Source organism: Leopardus geoffroyi, chromosome C3, assembly GCF_018350155.1.
Source record: "Leopardus geoffroyi isolate Oge1 chromosome C3, O.geoffroyi_Oge1_pat1.0, whole genome shotgun sequence".
NCBI lineage: Eukaryota > Metazoa > Chordata > Mammalia > Carnivora > Felidae > Leopardus > Leopardus geoffroyi.
The window spans coordinates 9,571,236-9,595,658 of NC_059338.1; the positions used below are offsets into that span (position 1 = coordinate 9,571,236).

At 50.5% G+C, this 24,423-nt stretch overlaps 1 protein-coding gene across 3 annotated transcripts in view; it reads left to right on the forward strand.

Annotated features, from left to right (window-relative positions):
* Window positions 1-23,985, forward strand: part of UCK2 (uridine-cytidine kinase 2) — an 80,475-nt gene extending 56,490 nt beyond the window's left edge. For all 3 annotated transcript variants that reach the window (XM_045455425.1, XM_045455426.1, XM_045455424.1), the window contains exons 2-7: window positions 5,300-5,459; window positions 6,249-6,345; window positions 10,135-10,277; window positions 16,171-16,268; window positions 18,381-18,429; window positions 20,304-23,985. In XM_045455425.1, the coding sequence (XP_045311381.1) occupies window positions 5,300-5,459; window positions 6,249-6,345; window positions 10,135-10,277; window positions 16,171-16,268; window positions 18,381-18,429; window positions 20,304-20,443 (687 nt within the window). In that variant the 3' untranslated portion in view covers window positions 20,444-23,985. The remainder of the gene's footprint in view (window positions 1-5,299; window positions 5,460-6,248; window positions 6,346-10,134; window positions 10,278-16,170; window positions 16,269-18,380; window positions 18,430-20,303) is intronic.
* The last annotated feature ends 438 nt before the right edge of the window (window positions 23,986-24,423 follow it).

The window sequence follows — 24,423 nt, forward strand, 5'->3', positions numbered from 1 at the left end:
AAAAATAAATGTTCATTTATTTTTGAGAGAGAGACAGCATGAGCAGGGGAGGCACAGGATAGACAGAGGAGACACAGAACCTGAAGCAGGCTCCAGGCTCTGAGCTGTCAGTACAGAGCCCGACGTGGAGCTTGAACTCATGAACTGTGAGATCATGACCTGAGCCGAAGGCGGACCTTAACTGACTGAGCCGCCCAGGTGCCCCTCTAAGGGCCATTTTAAGTAAGTTCCACAAGGAAGAAAATACAGTAAAACCTAGGGTTGCGAGTAACTTGTTCTGTGAGTGTTCTGCAAGTCAAGCAAACATTTCTTTTTATTAAAAAAAATTTTTTTTTTTAACGTTTATTTATTTTTGAGACAGAGAGAGACAGAGCATGAACGGGGGAGAGGCAGAGAGAGAGGAGACACAGAATCGGAACCAGGCTCCAGGCTCTGGGCCATCAGCCCAGAGCCCGACGCGGGGCTCGAACTCACAGACCGTGAGATCGTGACCTGAGCTGAAGTCGGATGCTTAACTAACTGAGCCACCCAGGCGCCCCTCAAGCAAACATTTCTAATAATCTTTTTAAAATGTTTTTTCATTCATTTCGAGAGAGAGAGAGAGCAAACAGGGGAGGGGCAGAGAGAGAGTCCCAAGCAGTCTCCACATTGTCAGTGCGGAGCCCCATGTAGGGCTCGAACTCTGGAACTGTGAGATTATGACACGAGCCGAAATCAAGAGTCTGACGCTTCACTGACTGAGCCACACAGGCGTCTCGACATTTCTCATCAATTTTAATTTGATGAACAAGCGACGTCTTGCAGTACGAGTAGTACACAATGCTGAATGCCACATGATCCCCACTGAGCCAAGGGTTCTTGAAATTCGCTGTGATAATACAAGTGCTTTGGATTACAAGCATGTTTCCGGATGAATTACACTCGCAAACCAAGGTTTTACCGTCCTAGGAAAATCTAGCTTAACCTTGAGGCAAGTGCTTCTGTGCTGGTGCATGCAGTGGTGTTTAGGATTTCTGCCTTGGGACTTCTGACTACCTTTTAGGTTGAGGGGAAGAAAAGAACCAGGATTGTAGGCAAGTCTTCTCACCAGCTTCCCATGTCCGTGAAGGATAGCGCTTGTGACTTACAGAGGTGATTGTGATGGAGCACTTGGCCTAGGATGTGACTTAAATAAACCAGTTATAGGCAGTGGTGGTGGCATATTTGTAGCAAGTAGGGTCGCCAAACAGGTCCATGAAAGAGCATGGAGCCTACGACATGTAGCTGTGCACCAAAACAGCCATATTTTATCCTTGCTGAGAAGTCGTTGTAAACACTGGCTTTCCAGAGGTGCCCATTAACCTGATTTTATTGGGGTTACATCCATTTGTTCTAGGTTGTACTTGGGTTAAGGGAAATGATTGTTTACCTGTAAAATTAGGCAATGTAACTTCTTTATATATACTTCTTTTGGTAGAAGAGAGATTACTCTCCGTATTTTAAAAAAACATTTAGTGGGTTTTAACTATAAATAAAAAAATACCATGATTTGAATCACCAGATATGTTAAATATATCTGGTCCCATGAATCCCTCTTTTCATTTTTGTTCTTTGGACTTGCAAAAGTAATTCTATCTACTAATAAAAGGTGTAGGTGTAGGTTTTACCACCCCCCCCCCCCGCCCTCACCCGGGCCCCCCTTAGCCTTAGGATGTAAGAACCAGATGGAAGTTAGGGAAAGGAAATTATGGGCTCATACCTGTGTAAAAACATATAGTTTATAATTGTTTAGAGCCTTTGATTCTCATGATATTTTCATTTTTGAATCTAGCTTAAGTCATGTGCAAGTTTTACCTTTCTATGATTTTCTCTTTTTGCCGACATAGCTCCTGTTCCACAAATCCTGTTTTAAATGCTTTTCTATTAATGTGCAGAGTTGTCAGAAAAGTAAAGTAGTTCTCAAATAATTAAGAATTATCAAAATATTGTTCTCTCAAAGATCCTTATGTTTTTTTAATTTTAAAAAAATATTTATTTTAGAGAGAGAGAGAGAGAGCACAAGCAGGGGAGGGGTGGAGAGAGAGGGAGACACTGAATGTGAAGCAGGCTCCAGGGTCTTGAGCCGTCAGCACAGAGCCCGACGCGGGGCTCGAACCCACGAACTGCAAGATCATGACGTGAGCTGAAGTCAGATGCTTTACCGACTGAGCCACCCAGGTGCCCCTAAAGATCCTTATTTGGTTGTGTGTTACAATTTGTCCAACAGGAAATATTGTGCAAAAACAGTTTCACGTGGATTGACTAGGGCAACAGGAATGGCCAGTTCTCCTTATGCTTGTACAAATCAAATGCACAGCTTATGAGAAATGTAACTTTTTATAGTTTCCCTGTTTTACCTTGTTAAAGCCAGTTGGTAAAACAGGTTCATTAGTGAAGCTCCCAAGACCGAACCCAAGAAATCTCTATGCCACTTTTTTCACCTCTTGTAATTAGGTCAGCCAACTCCAGAAGGGGGCGTGGCTATGGCTTGCAGGCTTTTTTGGTAATGTAGACATTCTTATTTTTATTTTAATTTTTTAATGTTTATTTTTGAGAGAAAGAGAGAGACAGGGTGTGAACAGAGGAGGGGCAGAGAGAGAGGGAGACACAGAATCCGGAGCAGGCTCTAGGCTCTGAGCTATCAGCACAGAGCCCGACGTGGGGCTGGAACCCATCAGGACCTGAGCCAAAGTTGGACGCTTAACTGACCGAGCCACCCAGGCGCCCTGACATTCTTACCTTTAAATTAATCTCTGTATAAAATGGAAAAAAAGAAATGAGCTATTTGGTAAATACTGTCCTTCACTGCCTCATTCTTTGGAAAGTGCTTGTTCTTACGCTTTTCTCTTTATGAAGTATATATATTATTGGAGGGGAAAAGGTGGATATTAGGTTCTATACCCAATTCCAATTCCATTGTGTGTGGGGGAGGGGCTTCCCCACCTCAATAAACAATTCTAGGACACCAGCAGGGTATCTGAGAATTCACCTCAATAAGTCTTTTTTAAATTTTTTAAAATGTTTATTTTGAGAGAGAGAGAGAGTTTGGGAGCAGGGGAGGGGCAGAGAGCGGGACATAGAGAATCCCAAGCAGGTTCAGCACTGTCAATGCAGAGCCTGACATGGGGCTCAAACTCACGAACCGTGAGACCAGGACCTGACCTGAAATCGAGAGTCGGATCTTTAATCAGCTGAGCCCCCCCCAGGCGTCTCCTCACCTCAGTAATTCCGACACTGTCTACCTGGAGACAGCATCATGTCCCACAGGTTAAGGGCTCAGCCCTGCAAGACCGCCCTCCACCCTCTCTGCCCTGACTTCAGGCATCAGTGGACAGCCCAGGTTGTCCCCTGTGCTCCTGGCTGACTGGCCATGGATCGAAGGTTCCACCGGCCCCCTCCTTGGGTTTGATTAATTTGCTAGAGCAGCTCACAGAAACCAGACATTTTACTTCAAGGGTTACCAGTCTGTTATAAAAGGATGTCACTCAGGAACAGCCAGGTGGTGGAGATGTTTGCACAGGGCGAGGTGTGGAACAAGAGTGCAGCTTCAGTGCTCTCTGAGTGTGCCACTCTCCCCAAACTTCCACGTGTTCACCAAGCAGGAGGCTCACCAAACCCCATCCACTTGGGTTTGTATGGAGTTTCATTACATAGGCATGACTGAGTCTGTCCTTGGTGTTGGCCATTGACTGAGCCTCCAGCCCCTCTCCTCTCCGCTCTCCTCTCCCTGGAGGTCAGGGTGGTGGGAGTGAAAGTTCTAACCTGCTAATCACGTGCTTGGTTCCCCTGGCAACCAGCCCCAACCGATCCTTTGGTGCTTTCCAAAGGCTACCTCATTAACATAACATAGACATAACATAACATAGACACTTAACATAACATAGACCTGCTGCTCTTCCCTGAGGAAATGCTGGGGTTTTAGGAACTCTTGGTCAGAAACAGGAGGACTAAATACCTGTCTCTTATTACCAGTGACAATGTCACAGGTAGATTTGTGTCTTGCAAGCCACACAACACAAAGCATGTAGGTTTGAGTTCCTTCTGGCTCCCCCATTCTGAGCTGGGATACCCCAGTGTTTTAGGTGTTGGTGATGTTTTGTGGCCCATGTCACTCCAGTCCGTAAGTAGTGGCAAACATCTGTGAAGAAGCCTCCACCGTGAGTGTGAACAAGTCCACGGCTATGCACTAGAGCAAGAGTAACCCACGCAGTGGGCTGAAAGCCATGACCTTGGCCCTACTGCTAACTGGCCACGTTCTCTGGTTGCGGTTTTGATTCTACATGGACGTGCCATCACTTCATGAGGCCCGTCGCGCATCATCAGTGTGCTCTCTTTCCACTTTCTGCTGTCTGTTTTGTGTATCTATGCCAGGGCACAAGCAGGGATAAATAAATTTGCGTTCGTTTTTATTAGTGGCTTTAGAAAAGACTTTACAGAAGAGGAGGTAGAAATGACTTCCCTCCGTTCTGCTGCTGTCCCTGAAGACACCTGAGAGTAGTAAGCTGTGTTTAGCGTGAGAAATGAGCCCACCGACCCAATCAAAGGAGGGACCAGTCAAAGGAGGGACACGGAGACTCGGAGCACAGTGAAGCGAGGCTTCAATCATTGTTTTGCAAGAGCAGGTGTCTGATGATGGACAAGCAGTTACAGCAGACAGTTTATCTCCTAGCATGTAAGTCCCTCCCTTGGTTCCTCATTGGCTGAGTACTACAGAGGCAAGTCCCTCCCCTGGTTCCTCATTGGCTGAGTACTACAGAGGTTACAACTGACCCGGAAGTCCCCTATGCCCACGTAAGGCAAGAAGTTGTCTGATTGTAACAATGTACATTCCCTGTGGTGACCCAGAGACTTCCAGCCCCTCCTCCCTTTGTTCTTTGGCGCATGCTCATTGTATGGCCTGTGAAAATAAGTCTGCAAACAGAGAGGGAAAGAAGAACCAGGAAGTGAAGTGTCTAAGGCTTGGATACCCATTGTTGGCGGGATTCGTACATATTTCCAATAGGTTGTAAACCTACCGTTAACTAAACAGCACAGCTTTTTTTTGGTATTTCTGAAAATGAATCATCTCCCTTACTGCTCACATTTAGGAAAGGGAGGAAGAGACTCTGGGACCTCCAAACTTCCCTCTCGGCAGGCTGTCTCTCTCCTTTAACCTTCTAATCCATCATACAAGATGGTAGCCTTTGGAGTTTTCCTTCCAGAAGGCCTTGCTTAGGGCATGTTCATGAGTTAGTGACTCTGCACTCCCCTTTAATCCTTGGTGTTCTGTTCTCTCCTCCAGTCTTCCGTTTGTGCTAAGATTGTGCAGCTCCTGGGACAGAATGAGGTGGACTGTCGCCAGAAGCAGGTGGTTATCCTGAGCCAGGATAGCTTCTACCGTGTCCTCACTTCGGAGCAGAAGGCCAAAGCCTTGAAGGGCCAGTTCAATTTTGATCACCCGGGTGAGTCAGGAGTTGAAGGTGTGTTTGTGTGCTGGTTCACTGAGGGAGTTGTTTAACCTCTTGGAATCTGCTTCCACCTGTAAAAGGGAGGATTACTAAATACGTTGCGGGGTTATGGTGGGGCTCATATTAAAGAAGCCATTTTGAAACACATCACACGTTGCATGACTTTGTAAATACTGATTGAACCTGCATCTGAACGAGGGTGACTCCATAGGAGTCTGTTATTTGAGGTTGGCCAGACACAGGCTAGCACAAACACGTCTGCCTCCTCTGACCCGAAGCCTGTGTCACACCCTCCTCCCCACCCGCACACACGTGTGCATGGCATGGTGTGGAACTCACTGGCAGAAAGGACTAAGGAGGGTCCAGGATGTCTGACAGAGTGATTTTTGCCCTGATGGTCCCAGATCAGCACATTGCCCTTTAACTGGTTTGGGTCCTTGTAACCATTGGAATCTAAACCTATTGCCTCCCCGTGTCACAAGTATGCTTTCCAGGTTAACTTATGCCAGTGCCCAAGGCAGCAGCTGAACTTGGAGGAGAGTGAGGTCTGAAGCCAAGGGTGGGATAGAAAGGTAGAAAAAAAGCAGGGTCTCAGAACTCATTCATGTGTTCTATTTTGAGTCACAGGGAGTTTGCCTTCTGCTTTGGGTAGAGATCTGGCTTTTTGGGGTGGGTGTATATGCTCCTCTAGGGTGTGATATACATACATGAACTACATGTGTAAGATTATAGGAGAAATCGTTTTAAAATCGAGAAACATTTTAACAGTTTGGTTTCCTTCAGATGCCTTTGACAATGAACTCATCTTCAAAACACTCAAAGAAATCACTGAAGGGAAAACAGTACAGATTCCCGTGTATGATTTTGTCTCTCATTCCCGGTAAGTGACCTGCTCTGGGCTGGGCGTTGTTCCTTGTAGTTCCCGAGCATTCCTGTTTGTCAAGTTGCAGCCAGGGTCCTCCCCTGTGTGGTACCCACTGCAGCCTGTTAGCATGTGCGTGGGTGGGCACGGCTTGGGGACTTTACCCAGCGCTTCCTGGGACCGTCTGCTCATCACGATTTGCTAACTCTGAAGGGACAAGTTCACGAATTTGGGCTCAGGTGAGGGACTACGTATTTGTCCTGATTCACATCCCTGACCTGTTGTTCCTGGAATAAGATGTAAAGGGGCTGGGCAGAGGACACAGGAAGAAGAACAAAGGAAACTGTTCTTTCTTCTCTCCTGGTTTACTTTGAATTGGACCGTGCAGAGAGGTGTGAGGGCGCTGAGGTCACCAGAGATGGGACACTGAACTCTCGGGAGAGCTTCTCAGTCCTGTCCCTTCCGTGGCTCTGTGTTTGTGCTCCTGATTAGGAATGGAGGAGTGTGGCTTGACCTCCGTCCTGTCTTCCTTCCCTCTGCGTGGTTGCAGGGGGCTCCTGGCCAGACCCCCCCCAAATTCCTTCGAGCCTCCAGGGACTCTGCTCACTCAGGACTTCCCAGGCAGACGCTAAACTTCTGACTGGTATATCAACCGCACGTAGTCGCTCCATATTCTGGGCTACAAATTGCTCAGTAAGTGTTGTTTTCAGCCCTTTGCTGTTTTGAAGGCTTCTCCCACCTGGTTGTCATTCCACCTTCTTCTTGATTCCTTGACTTCGTTCTCTCCAGTGGAATTATTTATTTATTTTTTTAACATTTATTCATTTTTGAGAGCGAGAGAGAGAGAGAGAGAGCATGAGCAGGGGAGGGACTGAGAGAGAGGGAGACGCAGAATCTGAAGCAGGCTCTAGGCTCCAAGCTGTCAGTACAGAGCCTGACGCGGGGCTTGAACCCATGAACCACGAGATCATGACCTGAGCCAAAGTCAGGTGCTTAACTGACTGAGTGCCTCTTGGGTGGAGTTTTTTTTTTTTTTTTTAATGGGAAATTAGATTTCATCTTTTACTACCACATATTTCTATAATTTTCTTTTGTTTAATGTAGTTTATTTTATTTTTTAAAATTTAAGCCCAAGTCAGTTACCATATAGTGCAATAATGATTTCGGGAGTAGAACCCAGTGATTCGTCACTTACAGATAACACTTGGTGCTCATCCCAACAAGTGCCCTCCTTAATGCCCCTCCCCCATTTAGCCCATCCCCCACTCCGCACCCTGCCAGCAACCCTTAGTTTGTTCTGTGTATTTAAGAGTCTGTTATGGTTTGTCTCCCTCTCTGTTTTTATATTTTTGCTTCCTTTCCCTTATGTTCTCTGTTTTTTATCTTAAATTCCACATATGAGTGAAATCATTTATTTATCTTTCTCTGACTAATTTCGCTCAGCACACTACACTCTAGTTCAATCCCTGTTGTTGCAAATGGCAAGATTTCATTCTTTTTGATGGCCGAGTAATATTCCATTGTATGTATAAATCACATCGGTGCATTCATCTGTTGATGGCCAAATGTTTCTATAATTAAAAGCCCATCCTGAGGCGCCTGGTGACTCAGTCAGTTGAGTGTCTGCCTCTTGATTTCGGCTCAGGTCATGAACCTAGGGTCATGGGATCAAGCCCGGCACCTAGGTCCACACTAAGCACAGAGCCTGCTTAAGATTCTCTCTCTGCCCGTTCCCCCCATCTTGTGTGCTCGCTCGCTCTCTCTCTCTCTCTCTCTCTCAGAAAAACCAAAACAAAACAAAAATCTGGAGTTCTATCACTGTTCTAAGAGAATATCTTCTGACCTTACTCACCTGGTCCTTTATTGCTGTCATTTACACCCCACATTCTGCCACTTTGGCATTGTTCTAACAGTGCCTGCCTTGGAAATTAGACAGGAACCCAAGGGTCTGAGCTAAGAAGGAATTGAGGAGTGTTTATGGGAGGGAAGTTCAGTGCATCCTCTTGGGTTGGTAGCTGCTGGCTTCCCTGTGTTTGCACAGATAAACCTCTTGTCCTTTCTCTTTTATTTTTTTTTTTTATTTATTTATTTTTTTTTTTAATTTTTTTCAACGTTTATTTATTTTTGGGAGAGAGAGAGACAGAGCATGAATGGGGGAGGGGCAGAGAGAGAGGGAGACACAGAATCGGAAACAGGCTCCAGGCTCTGAGCCATCAGCCCAGAGCCTGATGCGGGGCTCGAACTCACGGACCGCGAGATCGTGACCTGACTGAAGTCGGACGCTTAACCGACTGCGCCACCCAGGCGCCCCTGTCCTTTCTCTTTTATATAAAGTTTATTTATTTTGAGAGAGACGGAGACGATGTGAGTGGGGGAGGGGCAGAGGAAGATGGAGATTCCCAAGCAGGCTCCACACTGCCAGTGCAGAGCTCGATGCGGGGCTCGAACCCTTGAAACTGTGAGGTCATGACCTGAGCTGAAACCAAGAGCTGGACGCTTAACCGACTGAGCTACCCAGGTGCCCTTGTTGGCTTTTTTTGTTTTGTTTTTAGATTTATTTATTTATTTATTTATTTATTTATTTATTTATTTAGAGAGAGCGTGCGAGCTGATGAGCATGAGCGGAGGAGGGGCAGAGAGAGAGGGAGAGAGAGAATCCCCAGCAGGCTTCGCACAGTCAGCATGGAGCCCGTCGCGGGGCTCGATCTCACCAACCGTGAGGTCATGACCTGAGCCAAAACCAAGAGCCAGACTCTTAATGGACTGAGCCACCCAGGCGCCCCGATGGACGTATCGTCTTAAGGAACTTAAAAAATAATGCTTTATTCACCGATGCCCGCGTGAGGAGTAAACCTTGCAGTGGTAATCAGGACTTCCCTTTCAGTGACTTTGGAGCAAGAGGCAGTAGGTGACAGTGCAGCGAAGGGTGGTTAGGACAGAGTCAGATGGTAAGAATGCTCTGAAAATGCAGGCAAGGTGCAGCTCGGCCCACGGCCTCCCTTTATCGCATTCGGCCACAGAACCTGCCCAGCCCGCCTTGCTTTTGAAAAGCCCTCTGTTTGCTAATATCTGCCTTGGGCTACCCAGCCCTGTGGGGTAGGTGGTGATGCAGGACCCCTGCATCAGTGATGAGGGGGAGGGAGCAGCGCCCTGCAGCCCTGGACCCCACGGCCACGGCCACGGCCACACCATGCCATGCCATGCCACGGCGCTGCTGCTAGCTGTAGGGGCCGACCCCACAGAGCTCGGGAGTTTTTCCTTCCCTGGAGATGCTTCCTCCCCTCTCTTCTCTTTACAACTTCCTTTTCGCCTCCCTCCCTCCCTCCCTGCCGGCCCTTCCTCTCTTCTCCAGTTGCCTCAGGACAGCGGGGAAGGGGTAGGGTTGTTGGGAGAAAACTGTGAGGTTCTGTTTGTGAAAGCTCCGGGTTAGGTTCCATAAATGCCCGTGCACGAGAGCATTCCCCCAGACGCCTCCGGAGAAAAGAAGAAATCGCATCTGCTTCTATCTGTCTCTGTTGTGCGTTCAACAAACAGCAGGCTGTTTATTCCAAGGAGAGGGATGACGGGCTTCGATTTCTGCTTTATGGCCAGAGCCCAGAAGAACTGGTCAAAGGGGACCTTTGCCCCGGTGCTGCTGGCCCTTTGGTGGGTCTTCAGTGGTGGTCCGAGGGCTCTGCCAGGCTGTGTTAGCTCTACCCCCTTTCGGTCCTGCTGTAGGAAAGGACCCCAGACTCCCAGACAGATGCTGTTCCCGCCCCGTTGCCCACCCTGCCCGGTTCGGCCCGTCATGCGTTCTGTGTTTTGCAGGAAGGAGGAGACGGTCACTGTCTACCCCGCAGACGTGGTGCTATTTGAAGGGATCCTGGCCTTCTACTCCCAGGAAGTACGAGACCTGTTCCAGATGAAGCTTTTCGTGGACACAGATGCCGACACGCGGCTCTCCCGCAGAGGTGCGTTCTAGAAAGCCCCCAGTGGCCGCGTGGGTGGCCCAGCCCAGCCGAGTCCAGTCAGCTCCAGGGCATCCTGCTGCCCAAACATTTGGTGACCTCTGAGAAGGGATTAGTCACTGTTTCGGATAACGGAAGTGCTTGTGTGGAAGGCTTGTGAGGTCACGGAGGTGAAACGAGAGGTTTACGTTTTGGTTTCGCTGGAAAAAGGTTTGGTTAAATGCCCAGTTCCTACTGGTTTTCCCACAGGCATCGTAATCTACACCGGAGCTAACTGTAGGAGGTGTAGGTGCAGGAGTGCCCTGTGCCTGTGGCACCAGGCTGCTTCTCTAGCCCTTGATTTTCCAGAAAGCTCTGTGGAGGTTTTGTCATTCTGTCCAGCCGGCTGTGGAGCAAAGTCGGTCGGTCAGTTCCTCTGCAGGGCTATTTGGGAGTGTGCCTGTGCAAGTCCCCATGCCAGGGGGTCCCAAGGACACGGAACTGCCCTTCGGTGGAGAGGAGAGCCCTTGCCTCCACCAGAAGGATTGGGAAGCTTCATGCAGGGTGTGGTAGAGTGATGACGAGACAACCCAAGAAGTCACATGGTGCAAATATAGACACACGGGGCTCGTGCATTCATTTCTAGAGACACTAGAAATTGCTTGATGCAGATTGTGGGGACTGTGGTTTCTGATTTGCTTCCTGGCAGAGGAGGGGGAGGTACCAAGGGGTTTTGAGCAGGGCTGGGGAGGGGAGGGCTGGGGGGCTTTGGGAGGGGTGAGAAGGTACCAGCAGAGTTAGGAAAGGACACCCCCCATGGGGGCAGCGGGTGGGGGCGAGGAAGGCTTCGAGTCCCCATCGTGTGGAAGAGGAACATGACCTAGGAAGTGACAAGGTGGCTCCTAGTCACAGAACAAATCCTAGGCACTTTGGAGTTTTGTAAGCTCCAACCCAGAGCCTTCTGACCTCAGAGCCTGTGGCATTTTCTCTTCTCGGTTCACAAAACCAACTTGGAGTTTATCTCCATCAGTCCTCTCACGGCAAGAACTGTAAGTGAAACCAGCAGAATCCAGGGAAATGAGTTTTGCCCTCCCAAGTAGTAGTGTCTGCACTCTACTAAGTGAGTTGTTGGTACACTTCCACTCCCAGGTGGGGTCGGGGAGGGGTAGAACTCCATGATGGATAAAAGGAGACTAGGAGGCCCGTATTCTAGCCCCATAGCCTCCAGCTACCTTTGTGACTTTGGTGGCCCTTGTGACTCCTGTAACCTCCCAGGCTTGGGTTTCTTTATGAGGGAGGCAAGCCTGTTTTTTGGGTCAGGACTCTGGCCAGGTAAGAAGTTCCGTGGTCTTTTTTAGTAGATAATCGAGGCCTGAGGCTGCCAGTCCATCACACAGCTGTCCCAGGGCCTGGTTTATCACCTCAGTCCCCAAAGCCAGGCCTTGCCTTGGGTGATCTGCTGGATGTCCCCATCAGTCTGCCAAATCAGGGAAGCAGTGTGATGCTCCAGGGGAAGAAATTGGAATCAGAGGAACTGGACTTAAATCCTGATTTCACCATTTCTTAGACGTGTGACCTCGGGCAGGTTATGCATTAACTTCTTTGTCCCTCATAAATAGGAATCACCCCAGTGGTCGACCGATCATGTCAAGATCAGGACCCCTGGGTTGTGATGATCAGAGATAACGTGGGTAGAATGCCGGGTGGCGCATTAGTTGATAACAATTGCTGGGTTAGATCGGAAGTCCGCTTTGATAGATGGTGGGTGTTCTGTTTTCCTGAGTTTTCCCGGCGGGACTAGTCGGAACCTGTGAGCGGTCACATGCTCACGAGCTGGGATGCGAGGCTGATACCTTCATTTGGTCAGCGCGTGGTACTAAAGTCCCAGGGGCTGAAGTTATGCTTGAGGGCGCGGGACGTGTGAGGTGTGGCACAGGAGATGAGGACCAAGATTTGGGAATAGAGAATTCAGCGCCCTTGGAAATCAGACGACCTTGGCCTTTAATTCAAACGGATCATCATGGCGCCGATGACACAGAGAATTCTCCCTTGCTCTCTGGTGCTGGGATCCTTCTGTGACAGTGAGGGTGGTGGCCTCCTGTGGGGTTTCTCTGGGTCGGTTCAATGACCCCTGCAGGGAGGCTCCCACTTGCTCTCCTACGCCTTCCGTCTTCTCAGGTCACCCGCTGGAGAGTTATTCTCCTGGTGGACTTTCAGGGCCTTTCCACATGCTGTTTCTACAAACTCTGTCCACATAGGACCAAAACCATGCCTGGCATGTGCTTTGGGGGATGGGAGGGTGTGGGGTAAGGGAGAGGGTGGGTTAGTCAGGAGCAGCTGCTGGGCCTAAGAACATTCCTGGAGACTTGAGTTGGTGCCGCAGTTTCACCCTTCTGTGTGTCATACTTCCTGGGCCGGTGACCCTTATGATCAAAGTTGACCTTCCCGTGGGAGGGGGGATTTGCCTTTGGTCCACGCAGCCTTGGAAAGACCTCCCTCTATCCCATGGGAACCCTTTGTACTTTGGGGAATTGGCTTCTTCCAGCTTTCATCTTCCCTCCGTGTGTGTTATTGACTCCCACCCACCCTTGAACTCGGGGACAGGGAAGAACTGAGGCAGGGGTCCAAGGTCCCCTGACACCCCTACTCTCTCTCCTGCCATAATTCTCTATGTCCGGTTCCCATAGCATCAGGGCTCTGGTGGACGGTCAGTCTCTTCTATTGCTAGAGTAACACATCTCCTCAACTAATTAAAACAAAATTTTTTTTTAATGTTTATTTTTGAGAGAGACAGAGCACGAGCAGGGGAGGGGCAGAGAGAGAGGAAGTCACAGAATCCGAAGCAGGCTCTGGGCTCTGAGCTGTTGGCACAGGGCCCAATGTGGGGCCCGAACCCATGAACCGTGAGATCATGACCTGAGCCGAAGTCGGACACTCAGCCAAATGAGCCACCCAGGTGCCCCTTGACTAATTTTTAAAGTGAATTGGCTTAACCACCAAGGAATTGTATTTATCCTGGGGCCTTCTGAATTTCGTTCTTGGCTTTGGCTGGCCAGAAGGAGCACTTTGGAAAGGCTGCCGTGGAAGCCAGGCGGGGAAGGTGGGCGAACGTGTAGTGAGTTTCCTGCTCTTTACCCCCCTCCTCTGAAAGGGTCTTTCCTGGCCAAGCGAATGTGCCGAGGTCAGAGTGATCATCAAGGAGCTGGTTTGGAGTCCCTGCAGTTTCCGGTCTGTGCCAAGACCTTGTTGTGACTCAGTGCTTGGCTTGGCCCCGTTTCCTGACTTCGCCCGAGGAGCAGGGCAGTTCCGCGCAGTGTTGTCTGGGCTCAGGGAGGGGTCTCGGGCTGTTGAAGGCGATAACGCGGTGGAAGCTTCTCCGAGAGCGGAGGTGGGTGATGCCTTTTGAATTTGCACATTCCCTGTGTCTGGGCAACATCCTCACCCATTTCCTGTTTCCTTTTCCAGGGCGGAAACTGTAGGAGGGCTCCTCTCCGTCTTCCCTGTTGCTCCCTTCTCCGCTGTGTCTTCCCACGTGTACCTCTCCCTGTGTTCCTAAGTGATGACTTTGAGAAAGTCTCTGCGTATCACTGTCTCTGTTTTCCAGTTCAGGAAAATGAGGTGCAGAAAGGTTGAATAACTTGTCTAAGGTCACAGAGAGGTAAGAGTGGGGTCAGGATTCAAGTGCAGGGCAGTTTTGCCTGCATTGCTCTAGATCGTGGACGGGGAGGCAGCTCTGGGCCGCAGAGCTGGCTTCCCGTGACTTTCCTGCTCCATCCGCTTTCTCCCCGGCCCTCACTCGGTGACGCTGCGGGTGAAGCTCTGTGGTCTGCCGGTTACAAGGGAGCTGCAGGCCGGGGCCGAGGGCCGTGGCACAGCTACGGGAGAGCCCGTGTGCCCGTGTGTGCACGTCTGGGGGGGAGGTGGGGCAGGACAACGGTTCCCAGGCTGCTTAAAGCCGCCAGCACTTGTGTGATGCTTTGCACGGGAAACAAACCCACATCGGGCTTTTGCAGGGCTTTCAAGTAAAAGCTGCCCAAGTGCAGGCGTGTGTTTGTTTTTTCCCCAGCTCTGATAACCCTTTGCTCCGGCTTCCTTTATTCTTTGTACTTTACCTGGAGACGTGAAGAATTGGAGGCCACGCCGCCTGTGTGTTTTGGCCGAGGGGAGCTCGTTAGCCGGCGTGCCAGGGCTCTCGAGGCCTGTGGGGGTGAGCCACGTGGCCGCCCTTGGGCCTTCTTCGTGGCCGAGCTGCCGGGCCCCGAGTCAGAATGCCCGGGAGCACCACTTCCTGGCTGGGGAGTCCCGGGGCAGGGGCGGGGCAGCGGGCGACCAGGAGGGGCTCTGAGGCAAGTGGTGACGCATTAGCGGCCAACCAGCCATCTTGTGACCAGGGCTCACGCGGGCGGGAAAACGTCCTTGTAAGTTGCGGAGCTGGTAGAAAGGTCAAGTGGTGGTAGCAGTATCACGTGACTCTCTGGAGTGTGGTCTCCGAGACCGTTTTCTAGCCATCCAATCTCACGGACGTCATGCCAGCCTGAATCCTAACCGCGACCGCCCTTGCCCTGCGCGTGCCTGTGTGCGGGGGTGCGCGGAAGCACAGAATTATCTGGAGACGTGGCTTTCCAGAAGTTCACTCACAAGTGTTCCCCGGTTTGTTTGCAGTGAGTTTCATCCCCTGCTGTGTCTGTAACTTGAGAAATGGTTGAGTCGAGGGGCCTCTGCAGATGGTTGTTGATGGTAGGACCCCGCCTTGGGGTGGGGGTGGAAGATGGAGGAACTGGGGGGGCTAAGATTTAAGATGGCACCTGTAGGGCGGGGCCGTTTTCACCGAGAGATTCTCCTTCCAAACTCTCACTGCTGACTTTGGGGGAAACTGAGGATCAGGGTGGTTAGCGATGGAGTGGAAAACTAAGATTCCGGTCCCTTAGGGGGTCAGACCTTTTTCTGCTTTGTTTTGTTTTGTTTTCACTTTTTAAAATGTTTGTTTTTGAGACACAGAGAGACAGAGCACAAGTTGGGGGAGGGGCAGAGAGAGAAAGAGAGGGAGACACAGAATCTGAAGCAGGGTCCAGGTGCTGAGCTGTCAGCACAGAGCCCGATGTGGGGCTCGAACCCATGAACTGTGAGATCACGACCTGAGCCGAAGTTGGACGCTTAACCCACTGGGCCACGCAGGCGCCCCAGACCTTTTTCTGTTTTTTTGACAACAGACTCTGTTAAAATAATAAAGGTGTTTGACGAAAGCCCCTGGCTAACACTGCCCGAGAGGAAGAAGGTAGGCGATGATGAGTCCCTCTGGGTGGCCACACCATCTCTAAAACCATGCTTTTCTCATCTTTCACTAAGTGGTTTTCTCTTGGCAAACCTCTATGCTTGAGGTTAGCAGGAATGGCCGACCCAGCAGCTGGACCCTCTGCCTGCCCTCCACCCTGGGGGGCTGGAAGGTGGGGGGAGCCGGGTGTGGAAGGTGGTACATCAGTAGGTCAGTGGCCTGTGCACAGGTAAGTAAGTGCGAGGAGACGGGTCAAGGTGTGCGCGGGGCTCCTTTGCTGGGGAGTCCTGCCACCTCTTGGGGGCCCCATCTACTTCTTGTTACGAGCTCTGTAGGACTGTCCTGCTTTTTATGTCGTTCACGCTGAAATTTTATTCGGGTCCAATGCTGCTTGAAACACGAAGACTGTTGGCTTAGGCTGGACGGCCTTTGGTCATAGCCACGTGTGATGATAGCAATAAAAATGTAACTTGTTTTTCTTGAAGCTGCTGCCGACCTGCTCTTGGTCAAGTCTCTCGGGAATCCGGGCTGTGAATCATCCAGATCAATCGTGGAGTCCGTGTGAGCTGGGTCTGCCTCCTGAAGGGCAGACACGTGTTGGCTCGTGCACCATTTTCTTGATTCTTGTTTTTCCTTTTCTTATAGTATTAAGGGACATCAGCGAAAGAGGGAGGGACCTTGAGCAGATTTTATCTCAGTACATTACGTTCGTCAAGCCTGCCTTTGAGGAATTCTGCTTGCCAGTGAGTTGCGTTCTTGGTTTGTTTTTTGTTGAATTTAGAATGTAAAACCTGATCGTACCAGTAAAGCTACATAAGTTGACGGAGGCCCCAGCCTGAATCCCATTCCTCTCTGAGTGATCCTCTATCCCGAAGTCCCACGAAAGGGCAGCCTTTGGGGCTCTGTGTGCTACCACTGTGTTCCCCAGGAGCTGTAGGCCGCCATCTTTGTCAGAGTGGTCCTTCAGGGTCCCGCTGTCTGATTCCAGCAAGCTCTGCTCTCCTTGCTTGGCGGCCTCAAGGTGTGAGGGTGCGTCATGTCTCAGCACAGACTCGGCCATTTGGATCTTCAAAAGGTCTATGATGGTGCCGTATTGGTGCAGGGAGGGCTCAGCTACCAGAAATTTCCTTCTGAATCTCTTCTGCCACGACATTGAGCCCCCGCTTTGAGCTTGTCTTTGGCCCCTGTGTAAGTTCCCATATGGGAAGTGTCCCACCATGTAAGCTTCCATACTTCTGCCCTAGTATAGATTCATCTTTCCTCCTGTGGCAGCTGGGAACTCTCTGGTGGGGTGGCTTTCAGAGAAGGAAGGTTGAAGATATGGGGCATTTTTAGGCTTTAGTGAATCAGCCCTCAGCCTCCTGAGGACAGACAGGTGAATGTTGAGAGGCGACCACCAGGGACAAAAGGTGTGGAGTGGTGGGAGGTTAGTGGTGGAGGAAAACGCAGGAGATGACGTCGTTTGACAGGGAGAAACGTTTAACTCAGGAGACTCCTGCACCTGTATCATGTGTCTTCCCCGGGTTGGCCTCCCCATGGTCTAACTCCCTAACAATTTAATCATTAGGCTGTAAGACAGAGTGGGGAGATGTTGGGACTTAGTCTGATCTTGGGTGATCTCTTTTGAGAGAGTGGAGTATGAGGGCATTGAGAAGAGGTGTAGAGTGAGGCTGAGTGTGGGAATTTCTCTGTTTCTCCTGGTAATTAACTTCTTTCTTTCTCCTGGAAAAATAGGATCTCCAACTATCTGTTCCTTTAAGTCTGTTAGTGGGGTTTTGCGTCAAAGCAGACAAGACTTTTTGTTTCAGATCGGGGACAGGTGGACTTTCTGAGTCAGCCTGAGTAACGCTGATGCCCTATTCATTCCCCCAGAGAGGATTGGGTCACAGGATCAGGTTTCTGGGTAGAGAGCACAGGGGGCTGAGAAGCCAGGAAATTCTATCCATCCATCTATCTGTCGGAGGACTTCTGCTCTTTTCAACTTAAAAATAACCCATGGTAAACTTGTGATTGTACATAAATTAGAGGTAACTGCCAATTTTCTGCTGTTTAACTTAGTTGTAATGGAGCTTAAAGTTCTGCACGTTTTCTGGGTGGTTTCTACTTTTTCCAGCCACTCTGTGCTCAGAGAAGATCAGGTCATTCCCACGTAAGCCAGGACCTTGGACCTGATAAATTGCCTCCTTCGGGTTGGGTTTGGGCCGGACACACATGAATCTGAATGGTTTCTGTGTAGAAGGTGCCTGGAGTAAAGATGTCCATGGTCTGAAGTCATGGTCATGTGGTCTTTACCTAAACTTGGGTCATACACCAGGACATATTTATAAATTGGTCCACAAAATCTCAGTAAAATAAAAAGCAAAAACAAAAACAAAAAAGGGAATGCTTCGAATTGTGGCTTTACTCCCCCCCTCCCCCCCCCAAGTGTGATAACAGAGCCAGTGAAAGTGGTCATCAGTGGGGGTTGTTTTTCCGGGGTTTACCCTTGTGTTAGGGTTAATGGTGTCACCTCTCAGACTGTGTCCACACGTCCACGGTGAACTGCTTCCCTTTTCAATTGGGTTTTTCTAATTCATATTTTTCTTAGTAGGGAGAAAGCAATTACGAGTTTCGTTTCAAAGACCACGTTCTCTGTGTAGGTCATAAGCTTAAACTGTATTAAATATTAGTAATGAGAAATCAAGAGAAAGCTGATATATTGTAGTTTAGAGAAAGGGACTAGAAGATAATTATGCCACCGTGTGGGGTCAGTAGTAGGAAGGCTGACCCTTTCCCCTTAGCCTCACATTGACAGGGGCGTGGGCCCGCTTCTCTGGAACCCCCCTGTAATGCATTGTGAATATCTTTCTCCACAGACAAAGAAATACGCTGATGTGATCATTCCTAGAGGTGCAGATAATCTAGGTGAGTGCTGGTCGAGGGTCCTCTCATAGGGCATAACTTCTATTCTACCCTTTGTCAATCAGACTTTGGGACAGGATGTGGTGACCAGACAAGGCTCCATGGACAGGGCCGAATCACTGGTCTGCTATTGGGAGCCAGAAAGAAATTTCTGCCTACATGCCTGGCCTTGGGAACAGGCCCCTTTGCCTACGTGTGTGTGTGTGTGTGTGTGTGTGTATCTGTGTGTGCGTGCGTGTGCCCAGCGACAAATGGGAAGTCGTGCTTCTCTGGTAGAAACCAGAGGGCTGGAGACTGTCTCTTGCTGTCACTCCCATGACAATGGGATGACACTCGATGACAGAGGCCTCCCATTGAGGCCACCCTTCAGCCAAAACACAGTCCCTTAATTTAATTTAGAGTGACCGACTATCCAAGTATCGTTTATTTGTTGGTTTGGACTGGTCTAAGAAGCAGGGGTAGCTCTGGACTGAGGCAGGCTGGGGCACAGTTGATCTGTAAGAAGACTGCCTTCTCATTCTCTTTTCCATTAATTTCAATTTTCCCGCCATTTAAAAAGTTTTGTTTTTGTTTTTGTTTTTTGCTGAGCCATCTGGGAGTCCATTACAGCGATAACTGTTTCACAGTGTTTTGGTTTTTTTTTTTTTTTTTTTTTTAGTAATATTTATTATCAGGTTAGCTCACATACAGTGTACAGAGTGTGCTCTTGGTTTTGGGGGTAGATTCCCGTGATTCATCCCTTACATACAACACCCAGTGCTCATCCCAACAAGTGCCCTCCTCAATGCCCATCACCCATTTTCCTTACTACCTGCCCTCCCCACCCCCCCCAATCAACCTTCAGTTTGTTCACTGTAATTTAAGAGTCTCTTATGGTTTGCCTCCCTCTCTGTTTCAGACTGTTTTTTCCTCTTCCCTTCCCCCAGGGTCTTCTGTTACGTTTCTCAAGTTCCACATTTTAATTTAAAAAAAAAAAAAAAAAAAATTTTATTTTTAAATTTTTTTTTTTTTTTTCAACGTTTATTTATTTTTGGGACAGAGAGAGACAGAGCATGAACGGGGGAGGGGCAGAGAGAGAGGGAGACACAGAATCAGAAACAGGCTCCAGGCTCTGAGCCATCAGCCCAGAGCCCGACGCGGGGCTCGAACTCACGGATGGTGAGATCGTGACCTGGCTGAAGTCAGACGCTTAACTGACTGCACCACCCAGGCGCCCCAAAAAATTTTATTTTTAATGTTCATTTATTTTTGAGAGAGACCGACAGAGTGCAAGTGGGGGAGGGGTAGAGAAGGAAACACAGAATCTGAAGCAGACTCTAGGCTCTGAGCTGTGGCTCGAACCCACAAACCGTGAGATCATGACCTGAGCCAAAGTCGGACGCTTAACTGACCGAGCCACCCAGGCAACCCATCACTGTGTATTTCTTAAACAGGAGGGCATTTTCATTCATAGCTGCAGAACACCCATCACATTCTGGAAAGTGAACATGGGGACAATCTCTCTTGGCAGTTCTGAGGAGAAAGGCCCCGTGGTTTTGTAGAATGGCCCTCGGTTTGGGTTTGTTTCCTCACGATTGCATTCGCTTTCTACCACCTGGAGACGACCGCACAAGAGCTGTCCTGTTCCTTGTGCATCGTCTCAGAAAGCACTTGATGCTTGTTCCGATTTTGGTGACGCTGACACATTAATCACTTGCTTGAGACGTAGAATTTATTTCTAAAGCTGAGAAAAGAGAGTCCCATGTTGCATTTCCTTTGGAGGAAAGCGCCTTCTGTGGGCTCAGCCTCTCCGGGATGGGGAGCTGGTGGGTTCCCTGGTAGAAGGGTTGTCTCCTCTCTGCCCTGCATCCCTCACGCTGCCACCCTCTGCCCCACAGTGGCCATCAACCTCATCGTGCAGCACATTCAGGACATCCTGAACGGAGGGCTCTCCAAACGGCAGACCAATGGCTATCTCAACGGCTACATCCCGTCACGCAAGCGGCAGTCCTCGGAGTCCAGCAGCCGGCCGCATTGACCCCTGTCTCCCCCCGACCCGGCCCCTACCTTCAAGAGACAGGAGGAGGGATCAGGAGGCGGTGTTCATCTGTACACGTGGTTTCCTATGACATTGCTGTATTTAAGAAAACACCATGGAGGTCACATGCCTTTGGTTTTTCTTTCTCTGTTTTTGTTTCTTTTTGTGCTTTGGAGCGGCGCAATGAAACCGAATTTGACCCTGAGCTTAAATGATAAACTGTGCCAACTACTACTGGTGATGCCTAATTATGAATCCAACGTGTAACCAGTTATAAATACATATATATATATATAAAAGGATCTATTTTTGTGTAAATGTACAAATACTGTAAAGCTGTTTGCTGTAAGTATTCTGCAGGAGGGCCTGTACTTGAGTGTCTGGGGGCTCGAGCTGGAGTCTTGGTCCAGTGGGGATTGCCCTTGTGATGGATCCAGGCGGGGCAGGCTCAGGCCTCGGTGTGGGAGGCTGGAGTGGCCCTGAGTGCCTGTGCCACTCAGTGACAGTGGAGTTGGGAGCCTTGGGTTGTCCCCCTGCCACAGTGCCACCTTCCCGGAGCAGGAGCTCTGTGACACGTTGACAGGAGATACCCCCTTCTTCTTTCCTCCTTCTTCTTTTTTTTTTTTTTTTTTTTTTGAGTGGAAATTAGGCAAGACCTCAGCTCAAAAATCAAACTCAGGGAAGAGGCCCACTGAAGAGAAACAAGTCTTCTGTGTTTTCTTCTTGCCCGATGCCCCACCTCTGGCCGCCTGGTAGCTCAGGGTCTCCTTCCTTAGCCACCCAGGCTCTCCGAAAGCCAGCGCCGCCTCTCTCTCCTTCCCTGACAGGGATTTGATAGGACCATTTCCTGGTAAAATATGGGGAGGAGAGAGTAGCAAGGTACCTACTGTAGCGTCCGAGGAAACACTGGTTCCTCCCGCCTCCCGGGGATGTCTACGGTTCGATTCCCTGGGCCTTTTCCCAGATCGCAGAGCACAGGTGGCCTCTTGAGTTCGGGCTTCAGAGGAGGGCTTCTGCTAGCAGCAAGACACTTGGTGGCCCCTCACAGGGTGGCGACAGCCCTGCAGGGGTTATTCACCGAGATGCGGGGCTTGGCTGCCGGATGAGGACAGCACGCACTTTCCAGCAGGAATTGTCACTCGCAGCATGACAGTCGCCATAGTTACTGGGTAGAGTTCCACCTTTCCTGAGGGCTCCCTCTCTGGGAGAAGTACAGATCCCTGATGATCCTTGCTGGATGGGGGGCAGGAAGTGGGAGGGACTAAGTGAGACCGAGACTGAGGAGTGTAGAGTCCTAAAGCCTCAGCTTTTAACTGCAGATGAGTCAGAGGCCTGCATTTCTTCCTCGACCTTCTCAGTGCTTGGGAGGCCACGGCCCGAAACGTTTTGGGGAACCCTCTCCCTCCATTGCTGTCCTAGCCCATTGGAGCCGTTCAGGTAAACCTGACACAGCCACTCTCCCGCCACACCGCACTGCCCCCGAGACTTAAACCGCCGTCCAATTCTGGATTCCATTGGACTCTAATGCTGTTTTGCTGTTTCAAAAGAGTCAAACCTCCTCCCCGGCAGAGCTTTGCCACCCCTGAGTCATCCAGGAGACCGCAGCAGGCTCTGGAGGGAGCAGGAGAAGGCTCTCCGAGGTGCCCACGTTGAAGGCCAGTTCTGGATGTCTCAGAGTCCGTATTATCTTTCTCGTCATGCCTTCGACAGTTCTGACATGAAGCGTGGGTGGCAGGCCTGGGTTAGGATCCTGAGGACCCAAGGCCTCGTGCCTTGACGGGGCCTCTCTGTGCCCAGGGGCAGCCCACTCCTGTCTGGGGGAGCCTTGGCCTTCCGGTGGGTAGCACATTCAACTTTACTTGAAGCTCCCAGGTGCCAAACCATTTAGTGCCTTGGCTGTCTGTCCCACTGCCTTGGAAGATGGATTCTTCTCATCTCTGAGCCTTGACTTTCTTAGCTGCTTCCTCATCTACCTGTGGTGTTGGGACCAAGCCTCCAGTGTCTCCGCTGGGAAACAGTGCTAGGCCTGCCTTGCCTCCAGGTAAAACTGTCCCCAGGTCTTGGTGGCTTGGCTGGGGGCACTGGGGCAAGGAAGGGAGGAGTCTGCCCCTGTGTGGCCACCCCAGCATTTAGTCAACTGAGTATCTGAGCTTGAGCCTTCTATCTGGCAAATCCTGGACTTGGTGTGTTGAGAGCCCTGGGATCTCTGATTCCACTGGTGAGTCAGGGGTAGGATCATTAGGCCAGAGACCATGACCTGAGTCCTGTGGGTCTTGTCTGCAGCCCAGGGAGGAGGGACCGACATGCAGGGTGGGGATGATGTTGGTCATGTGTGCACGGGAGTCCCGTGGCTTCAGAGCTGCCCAATGGTGCTTGCTTCTTGCCCTCACCCCTGCCCAGGTATTATCCACAGACCAAGTGTCTAGGGAACACACATCCAAGCTTCGTGTCATGGGAAGGCCTGACCTCCTACTCTTTCACGCTAATAGAACTTGTGCTGACCTGGGTTTCTTTTCCTTGGGCAGCCGGAGGCCAGTGGGGACAGAGAGGTTGGAGTCTGTGTAAGGAACACGCAAGTGTTTGGACCTCAGGTGTCCTTTGGAGTGCCTAAGGTAGGCCCTCGAGGTGGGCCCCTGAACAGGCCAGGGGGCGGGTGCAGGGAAGGGTCTCCTGTTCACTCTTCAGAACCAGTCGTTCCCGCAACGGCCCGCTCCGGTCTCAGCCGCGGATGCTGCCCACCCGCCCCTGCTGGGCTCAGCACTGGACGCTTGTCCCCAGGCCCAGGGCGGGTTGCCAGTCTCTCATGAGGTCACTAGGTCAGGCTGAAGGCTTGCGTATTCCCCCGAGCAGGTGGGAACCAGCAGGGACTGGAGCCCAGTTGGTTTGTGGAGCCCCTCCTTTGCTGACCTGGTACAGCTTCCTCGATTTAGCACCCCTGACCTGTGCTGGCACCGAAGGCCCGCGGAGGGAACTAGCAGATTCTTGCAGGGAAATGTTCCTGCCCTGGAGTCTCCCACCTGCCTGTCAGCGACTCCAGCACCAAGGGACCGTGCTGGGGTCAGTAGCCTAGGGCACGTTTGGGATCGCAGGGCTGTGCTTCTGGGAAGGACCGGCTGGACTTCGGTCTGACGCTGCCTTTCCCCTGTCTCAGGGTGGGGTGGGGGCAACAGGCTTGGTGTCAGTGAAACAAGGGAGACAGCAGGTTGGGAAAAGGCCTGGAGTCAGTCTGGGGCTCAGAGTGCTCTTTGGTCTTTGGTCTCTGGGCCCCATGCTGCCCTCCTGGGCCTCCAGGTGGCTGGCCTTCAGATCAGCTTCCTTGCTGCAGTTAGAGGTCACGAGTGCCTAGCTGGTCCTGCCTCAGGAACAGGGTGAGTAGCTAAATAAAGACGTAGGCATTTTTTGTTTTGGGTTTGTTTTTTTTTTCTTTCAGATACTTGGTCTTCCTCCCTTTCTTTCTACCGCCCTGCCTTTATTGTTAGTAGTTAACAAAAATGACCGCATACTATGTACTTTGCTGTAAATAAAGTCTGAACGGAAAAAGAGCCAATTCTTGTCTCCTTTGTGAGGTTTGGGCAGGAGGAGCAGTGACTGAGGCCAGGGGTGGAGGGCACGCGGCCTGCCGTCACTAAGCTGCTCAGTCCCCGGCAGTCCTGGGCCAGACCCCAGACCGCAGCTGGCCTGGGCTCCTGGACAGACGTACACTTGGGCATTTCTCCTGGTCCCTGTCCCTGTCCCCAAAAGCCAGGGCCAAGCTTTCTGGGAGGCTTCTGATCTCTGGGATGTTCTGCTTCTGAGTATCCCAGTCAGTGCAGCTCCTGCCTGGCGGTCTGCCCTGGGTCATTCGCCACCCCTTCCTCCACGCCCACATTGAAACTCCAAACAACCTTCCAAATGTAGAGAACTTGATGGGGGTGGTGGTGGAGGAGGTTTGTTATAACCATGTGCGAAACTTCTCGGGTGTGTGTGTGCATGAGCACTCT